Raw genomic sequence first — 9,032 nt, 5'->3', positions numbered from 1 at the left:
CGGAACATTATGTAAGTTATTTTACAATGTCCATAAATTAATTTGAAACACTGCAGATTCTTTAAAAACAATCAAGGGAGGAGCAACTGACACAATATTTATGCAAAAATGTGTTGAGTTTGAACAGTACCAGAGAAAAATGTACTGTTCACATATATTGAATACTACTTTAATCAGTTTACCATTCTAGTGGCCCAATAATGAAACATGTCCTTTAGGTAATTAAATATGTATCTCATTACCAACATACATCTATCCAGATTTTTTCTCCTAACTCATGAAACTATGTTGGCACATATACTCATTTCAAAGCTGCCCGCAGTCTCATACATTTTAAGTTCCCCTCCATCATGTGAACCAGAGGAAGGTAATGATATGTAATAGAACATTAATATGACTTGTTTTGATTGGTGTTCAATTTGGGATGTTAGTAAACCATAATTACATTTACTATAAAACAAAGCTTGAATGTTGAATCTGATTCCACAACAGACCATTTCCCAGTGAGATATTGTCACTGTACCTCAATTTGTCAGTATTTAATGGAGCTAATGCAAGCAAAAAAAAGTGGTTTGCAACTTTAGAGCCCTAAACAATTGACTAGGTGTTTACAAGAATTGGAAGTCATAGCTACCGCTATGGTAACATTCTGTGAAACTCACAGCAGAATCAAAATGAGAAACACTGAAGGTGCTGATTTCTTAAAAACCCACAATCTCAGAATAGAAACATGGTGCAAATTGTAGCAAAAAACTGCCTTTTCTACAAATAGTGTTTCAAATCATTTCTGCAAAAAGCATGCTCTTCAAGATTAATTTTTTTAATTGGTATGTATTGTTTGATTGACTCACCGCAAAAAAATATGTAGCAATATACACAATACAGTTATAAGATTTAAACTCTGACCGAAACTAGAAAAGACTAACACAGTAGTGACTCATACAATGGTATTTTCTTTAACAGTGTACTTTCATTCGTTACTGAACCTAATGCAAATTAGTGGTACCCAAAAGGTAAATTTGCACAATTTTCCCTTGGGAAAAGCAGAAAACTATGGAGTGTTGATAAATTCAGAAACATCCAATTCCAAATTACCTAAATTACTGACAACTCAATTTCTCCATGTTTCTAAGTTCTTGGTTAAAATGGTTCATTTATCAATTGTTAAATTTGAAATAATCACATCACACTAATTTTAGAATTTTCTAAAATGACACTACACTGTATTCGCATGTTAAAACAGTTGCTTTAAAAAATATAAAATGTCTATTGACATTTGAGACCATCGGTAACATTTTCTTCAATTAGTTTTTAAAACTTAATTGAATTGGGTGCTGGGGTCTTTAAATAAAGCATTGAATACAGTTGGTGGATTAAACTGTCTTTTTTGATGTCAGCAAAACTCCAAATAAAAAGTAAATTTTAGTGTACATTTAATAGTAATTTGCTTCTGAATTTCTTTTAATTTGAATTTCATTAATTTTTCTGCTAAATTTCCTTAAATCCATCATTTATGCACATTTATTCTTGCATGTTGATTTATTGAAAAATAATTTTTAAAGTCCTAAATGGTACTCTGGTTGCAGTTTTATGAAACAAATAAAGCATGCAGCAGCAGTTCAAATTTTAACAGCTTATAAAATCTAATACATGTCGGCATTGTCAAACTTGTATTTCTGAGCATTTATTAGTTTATTTTTCAGTATAAACATGAAATACTTTCCTACACTTGGTCTATTGTGGCTTCTTGGCTTCCACCTGGATAATGGTATAAACTTTTTTTCTAAAGTAATTGGAACACAGTTTTGCAGTGGTACAATAAGGAATAGTCTCTCAGCTATCCAAAGTTAGTCTAGGGACTGTTCTTTTACCACACTTTTTACATTTTCAGGTTCAATTAAGTGAAAACATAAGGAAGTTATTTTGTCATCGAATGACTATGGTATGTTTTGCTTTTAAAAATTATATATATTGTATTTTTAGATAAATTCCATATATTTTATCTAGTTTTTCTCTTAACAACCACAAGGTTATAAGGAAATTATCTTCAACACTTCATCTGTTTAAATACTAAATTGCATACATTTTATGTATGTTTTCTCTTAACTGCAAAGTTAAAATTATAAGGAAGCTATCTTCAACACTTCATCTGTTTGCATACTAAACGTTCATAGCTGTCAATAACAGCTGGTAGACTAATTTCAAAATTACTATTTTTCTTTCTCTACCAAGGGCATTCTATTTCCTATGAATTTCCCATGAAAGAACCATTTCAACTTTTCTGAGTCGAATGCTCTTGGTCTTCTCACTCTAACAAGGATTCCTCTTTCCCTGTCACCTGCCAAACACTTAGTCTGCCTCTGAAGTTGATCCTAGGGCATGGATTCAGATGTGAGAGTTTCTGTAGCTCTTCATAGAAATCATTCTCAATAATCTTGATTTAGATTAAGATTACACATTTAGATGTATATTAATGTTACTGTCTAGCAACTTTCTTATTCCTATTATTTGCAAAACTGCTACACACTTGAAAATTTAGCTAACCCAAACTTCTCTTCCCAGGTAAAGAACCCTGAAAACTCACATTCGAATTTGTCATTAAACAGTTTCAAAATCTCTAATGAGAGTAAATGGTTCTAAGACCTATTTCCACAATGATTCTAATATTCATTTACTACCTTGTCCCAAGTTAATGGAGTACAAATGCTATTTCTTAGGAGTCTAAAGGTAATTTTAATCTCAATTATGTTGATGTTTGTGATTTACTTAATACAGTAAATCTCAAGCACAAACCTCATAGATTTTAAGAACTTACCCTTTACTTTGACTTTAAACAAAAGGCAAGGTGATAGCAGTTTGTAAACTGTGAAAACTTATCAATTTATATACACTGTATTACTATGAAAAGATTATTCAGTTTCACTGAAATTTGGCATTAATGGTGCTAGCTGAACATATTAACAAAATTTAGAAAGTTTTCTGTTCTTTGCTAATTCTAAATCAGAATATTAAGGTTTCAGTTTCGGGTTTAAAAACTCAAATATTAGAAAACATCAAGAAGCCAGCTAAGTTGAGACACTTAAAAAAAAACACTTGTGAACTTTAAAACTTCAAATTTTAGAGTCAGGCAAGAAACCTAGATATTAGTATTTCTGGCCCCTCCCTGAGAAAATCTTAGTCTACTTCAATGATTAAAAAAGTAAAATCCCAACATACAAAATGGAACTCAACTTCCAGGCCTAGTCAGAAATCTCTAAGTGGCTAATCTGAAAGAAGACTGTTACGATTTCCGCAACAAAATGCTTAAGAAGAAAACAAGACAATGTTGTATATCATGATGAGTCTGAAATACAAGAGTGATGCTTCTTTCCTGGGCAGAGAACAACCTGAGCCAGGGCCCCCAGTTTTTCTGGTAACTCCAAAATCTCATCTGTGAACAAATCCTAGAGTTGCTAAGACCTTTCCAGACACACCAGCATAGCCCACTGTCAGGAAAAAGAGCAAGCTCGATTGTGACCTCTTTCCTGAGAGTACCAAGAAATGGAAAGCCACGTGGAATTCACCAGATAAAAAGAGCATGTATTGTATGTGCAGCAAGTATCAAACTTTTAAGAGAAGCCCAACATTCTCTGGTCAATCCTAAAGCTGCATAAGAAATTTCGGGTGTGACCGGAAAATCTTGCGCTATCCTCTTTATCATAAAACTGACCCTGCCCTACTTCTTCCATCCATGCAACCAACACAGTTGTCCAGAACCTTCCAAACCAAAGAAGCCTCCGACCCAGGCAGCCTCAGAAACCTCCAAATTCCCAGTGAAACCTGACCGCTTTGTAAAGCCTCCCGCAAGAAGAAAAGATCAAATGAGACCGGCTCAGCGGGGTCTTCCCGAGGTGACCCCGGAGTTAGTGTATTTATTTTCTCGCTGCAACTGCTGATTGTTTTACAGAGACATGTCATGCTGTAGCTCTGCAAGGAGCTGAGGACAAAAGGAACATTTTTATTAATATTATAATTATTTTTTAACAAAGCTATTAAATAACCTGTACAAAGCCCGGCCCTGTCCTAGCAAAACACCCAGCACTATTTCAACTCTCCCAAGGTCCTTCCGCTTTAATTCAGCAGCGTTTCCTATATACAAGATCAGCTCAGGGTGGTCCCCCAAAACTGTAGGTCTCCCAGGTGGCGAGAATGGTTCAGAGCTTGAAACCGCCCTCGTGTTACGCAGAGCTCCCAACCCTATTTCCCTTGCTCCTCCTGGGCACAGAGTCCCTGTCCCGCAGGTGATGTCAGGAAAGCTGGGAGCCTGGTGTCACTTTGGGGCGGGGGCGGGCAGCAGGTAGGGGCAAATGCCAGTGTTGGGTCTCCCCCCAGGCCAGCTGCTCATAGGCCTCTGGAATCTCCCCGAAGAGGTGCTGGGAAGGGAGTCCGAGGCTGCAGAAACCCCGAGTCTCCCCTGGGTGGGCTCACAGGTCCCGCGCGTCCTCCCGCTTGACCCCGGCCTCAGCAACTTTGAGCTTCTTATTCTGGTGCGTCTTGACGTGCTTGGCGAGGTGGTCGCTGCGCATGAAGCGCTTGCCGCACTCTGGGCAGGAGAAGCGCTTCTCGCCGGTGTGAGTCCGCAGGTGCCGCTGCAGCTCGTCCGAGCGCGTGAAGCTCTTACCGCAGAAGAGCCAGTTGCACACGAAGGGCCGCTCGCCCGTGTGCCAGCGCAGGTGCGCCTTCAGGTGCGACGTCTTGCCGTACACCTTGCCGCAGCCCGGCACGTGGCACACATGCTGCTTTTTCTTGCCCGGCTCTGCCTCGGGGGCGCCGCCCGCCGCCTGGCAGTTGGGGCAGCGGCAGCGGCGGCACCTCCTGGCCGTGGCCGCCAGGGGGGCCTTGGTCTGCAGCAGCGCCGCGATCTGGCTCTGGTACTGCGCAAAGTCCGACGGGCCTAACACCAGGCCCCGCTGTAGGGCAGCGGCGGCGGCGGCGGCAGCGGCAGCTGAGGCAGGGAAGCGGGGAGCGTGAGCACCCCCGGCACAAGCGCCGGATAGGCTGCCCCCCGGAACCCCGGAGGTCCCCGGACCCGTGCTCGCCTGCGGGATACTCCACCATGGGAGGTCGTCTGGGGCCGGGTTGGGGGACAGCTGGCGGCACGTGGGCGGCGGCGGAGGTGGCGGCGGGGGCAGCAAATTGGAGTAGCCGGGCGGCAGTGCGGCCTGAGCCGCGTAGGGCACATAGGCAGGCGCGCAGCTGGCCGGCAGCGCCGCCATGCTCGAGGGCAGCATCTTGACCGGTGAGAATTCGTAAGGGTACGAGGGGTCGGCAGGGGGGGTGAGCGGCAGCTCGTGCGCCGCCCCAAAGGACGGCTGCAGGTGCGTTTTCTGCGGCGTCAGCCCCAGGCTGGGGTGTGGGGGTGGCAACGCGCCTGGCGAGTGCGCCGGCATGTCGGCGGTCCACGGGTGAAAGAGCCTGGAGGGCGAGCCCAGCGCGGGGTCGTAGGGCACCTGCAGGAAGTCCGGGGGCGCCGTTGTGCCCGGCTGGCCGATACGGCTACAGGTGGCGGCAAGCAGCGCCAGAGGCGAGTGCTTGCCCAGGTCCGGGGAGGCGCTGGGGGTGCGGTCCTGCATGGGCGGCGGCGGGGTAGGGCGGAGAAGAGACAAAAGGTTAGCGCTCCTAGCGCGGTCTCCCCACCGGCCTTCTACCCCCACGCCCGCTATTATACCGCCGCCCCTCCCCCGTCCCGGCTGCCCCTCCCCGCCACCGCAGCCCACGCACGCACCCACCAGTCCCGGGAAACTTTTGGTGCCTGCGCTACCTGCACGCGGAGCGCACGAGCGCTTCCTGTTTAACTACTGTATTTGGTTGAAAGAGACGCCACCCAGCCTTAGAGGAAGCAGGCACAGAGTGGGAGGGGAGAGGCATGCGAGCGTTGACTCCAGGCTCTGCTGTCTGAGGGGGCCTGGAAACACCCACAGCCCGGCTGCCTATCCGCCCTCCCTCTCATCTTCTAAGCTGTTTCCATGCTGCACTCGCGCTACTCCCCCCCCGCCCGCCCCAGGCTGAAATCAGCAGGAGGGCCCAGCACAGTAAGCTCTAGCCCCGTTCTCAGCCAGACGGGCAGCTCTGAACCACCCCCAGTACCGCGCGTCCCTCCCCCAAAGGCCGCACTCTTGACACCAAGATTAGGTGTGAAGTTGGCGTGGGTACCCCTAGGTCTGACTCCTGAGGCATCCACCAAGCGGGGCTCCCCTTGAGATTCAGGGTGCACAGAGTACCAGGAAAGAGCGAGACACGGTCCTTCCCAACTTTCCCTCGTCCCTTCCGAGCCCACCCCTGACCTGGAGGAAGGCCTGCAGCGAGTCGTTCCGGAGGACCGCTACGGCGGCCATGGCTACAGATTGAGGGTCGTTGGCTGCCGAGCAGGGCGCAGCCGAGGCATGGAGACCCGAAGGTGAGGACGAACAGCCGCCCAGGGTCCCTCGCCGGCGCCCGCTCTGCGTGCTTGGGCCCTCCCCGCCCGCGCCCCTTGCGGTCCCCGGCTCGCTTGCCCTGCTCGCGGTCTGAGCGCTTCAGGATCACCTCCAAGAATTTGATAAGGACTTTGCTGGGCCGCCAGCCAGTCAGAGGGAAGATTTATGGCTTTGAAGTTTGCCGCTACCCAATCATCAAAGAATAGCGGCTCTTTCAGAAGCGAAAGCAAATCCTTTGAATCCACAAAGCTCCTATGGTGTGTTTGTTGGTCTGGATAAAAGAACTGATTATTAGGGGGGATGGGAAGGGAGGAGATAAAGGCGGGACAATTAATGAAGTAATCACTATGTGGGAAATGTATATACACAAATAATTGGATTTTCCTGATCAAAGGGGGCCTTGCCGCCTGGAGACCCGCGTTTGGGTTGCTTGAGACACTATAGTCCCCTTCCCCCAACTCCCTTGCAATTAAAGATTTGCACCGAGGCAGCGCCCAAAGTGACAAAGTGCCTTTGTTATCTCCAGAGAAATCTGCCTTCGGCTTCTAAGCGCGGGTCTTTGAGACGCGGATGAGGGTAATTCTCCTCTCCCCCGTGCTTACACACCCCGCACCGGGACAGCACACGCACTGGCTCGCGCACACCGCTGACCGGAGGGAATTCCCGGGGCGGGGCGTGGGACGCACCTCGCCCCGCCCGCCGCGTGCCCCCCTGCTCGTGGTGGGGGAGCCACCGGCTGGACTGTGACCCGGGGCGGGGCCGGGCGGCCGCCCAGGACGGCGGTGGGTGGTGCACATCCTTCAGGGCCACCCGCCTGACAAGCGACTGGAGCTCTCTTGTGACATTCTTGCTGGCGACCTGGAAGTTTTCTCTGGCCATAACTTTTGCAAATAGTGAGCCTGGGAAAAACAACCGTGCGGCGTTTACCAGCTAAGCTAAGCTTTGCAGGACAGACAACCAGAGCAACCGAGAATATACACCCAAGGGAAGAAATGCTATCTCTCTCTCCTCTCTGCAAGCCCACAGACAGCCCTGTACGCTGTGGAGGGCCGGGCAGGCGGCTGACCGCTGTTAGGCCCCACCAAAAGTCCCCCGCGATGCCAGCAATTTCTCCCCAGGAGCTCCGCCAGGCGAGTGCGCGTTCTTGCGAGCCGCACAGACCTACCTGGGAACTTCTCGAAAAACAGTACGGCGCGGCGGACGAAGCCTTTTGTTATTGTGGAACAAACTACAATAGTACGTACCGGGACAAACAGTCCTCTAATCGGAAAGAAAAGTCAATAAAAAGGGTTGTGCCCATCACTTTTGGAAAGCAAACTTCTTCAGGAGCGGTGCGTGCTTTCTCCGCGTTAGGGAAAAGCTCCCCAGGGTGGTTTCCTCCCCTGAACCTTCGGTCGCCTGCCACGGCGGGTCGAGGAGGGAAGTCAACCACCTGCCTCCCTCCGGCCCAGGGCGCAAGGCGGGTCCGGTGCGGGGAGCTGCGCGGACACCGGGATCACCTCACCTGGGGGCGTGGGGAGGGGAAGGAGGAAGAGGCAGGCGGGGAGCCGCCGGGTACCCACTGCACAGGAGGGGGTTAAGGGCCGGGAACAGCTGCTGAGGCTTCCCGCCGGCAGCCGAGGCTCTCGGGCCACCTGGGCTTGGCCCACCCGGCTCTAGGTCCGGCCTCCCGGCAGACCCGGTCTGCTCTGTCCGAGGACGTCGGCAGTGCAAGGATCCTCGGAGCCGTCTCGCGCCCCGCCTTCCTGCGCGTCGTTCTCCCGGGGACGGCACCGCGGCCGGGACTGACGTGAAAAGGGACTGCGTGACCTAACTCCAATGGGCTTCTCTTTCAGAGTCTGGGCTGTGCCCTCTGCATTCCCTAAGTGGTCGGGGCACTTTGCCATCAGGCCCACATTTCCCCATGCCCAGGGCCCGTCAGTGAAATGGAAACATCTTGCTTGAGAGTGGGCCGCATGGGCCCAAATACTATGAGCACTTCGCACGCCCCATCATCGCACGCCCCCTTCTCCCCAACAAGGTGTCACCTGGGAACGCCAAGCAGTGACCGCACAGCTCAGCGAGGCGATCTGGCTCCTGAAGATGAGATCTGGGTGCTCTGGGAGCGGCGAAGGGGAGGGTACTTAGTGTTTTGCTCTGAGGCCGGGCAGACCTACCCTTCTCTAAGCCCCGTTCAGGGGTCGCGTCCTCGCGAAGCCTGGGACCCGAAGGAGCCCTTTTCCGGATGCAAGTCAGAAGCCAGGGAGTCCCGTGGCGCACACCCGCGCCGGCACCTGTCCTCACTATCCAAGCAGGTCTGGTCCCTTAGCGTGTTTCCTCTTGCACTCCTTTGAGTTCTTCGACAGCCCCCCTCCCCTCCACCCCCGCCCCCAGGCCCCGGGAGGTTGGGCCAAGTGGGCTGGAAGGCATTCTCATTTGCCCATTCTGTTCTCTATTTTAACAAAAAGGCAAGAATGGCCAATTCACATTTCCATTGTGTTATAGGAGAGAACTTTTCCTCCAAAATGCCCGCCCCCCCGTTGGTCAATTAAACCACCACCAGTTGCCAGCAGGGCGAAATAGAGTGGTGGCTTAGTG

At 49.8% G+C, this 9,032-nt stretch overlaps 1 protein-coding gene across 5 annotated transcripts; it reads right to left on the bottom strand.

Annotated features, from left to right (window-relative positions):
* Positions 1-3,872: 3,872 nt before the first annotated feature.
* Positions 3,873-8,216, bottom strand: SP5 (Sp5 transcription factor). 5 transcript variants are annotated; one of them, XM_081051171.1, is made up of 2 exons: positions 7,621-8,187; positions 3,873-5,606 (listed from the first exon to the last, which is right to left on the bottom strand). In XM_081051171.1, exon 2 carries the CDS (start codon positions 5,427-5,429, stop codon positions 4,464-4,466), a length of 966 nt encoding a protein of 321 aa, XP_080907297.1. In that variant the 5' UTR covers positions 5,430-5,606; positions 7,621-8,187; the 3' UTR covers positions 3,873-4,463. The 5 variants fall into 5 exon arrangements, with proteins under 5 accessions (XP_080907297.1, XP_080907298.1, XP_080907296.1 ...); XM_081051172.1 differs by having other exon boundaries at positions 7,700-8,145; XM_081051170.1 differs by lacking the exon at positions 7,621-8,187 and adding an exon at positions 6,324-6,545.
* Positions 8,217-9,032: the final 816 nt, after the last annotated feature.

Source organism: Rhinolophus hipposideros (assembly GCF_964194185.1).
Source record: "Rhinolophus hipposideros genome assembly, chromosome: 6".
NCBI lineage: Eukaryota > Metazoa > Chordata > Mammalia > Chiroptera > Rhinolophidae > Rhinolophus > Rhinolophus hipposideros.
This window is presented reverse-complemented; position numbering and strand designations above follow the sequence as displayed.

Coding starts and splice junctions, on each gene's coding strand:
- SP5 (XM_081051170.1), bottom strand. CDS start 6,374: ATGGCCGCCGTAGCGGTCCTCCGGAACGACTCGCTGCAGGCCTTCCTC. Junction 5,607..6,323: donor CGCTGCAGGCCTTCCTCCAG/GTCAGGGGTGGG, acceptor CCGCCCATGCAG/GACCGCACCCCCAGCGCCTC.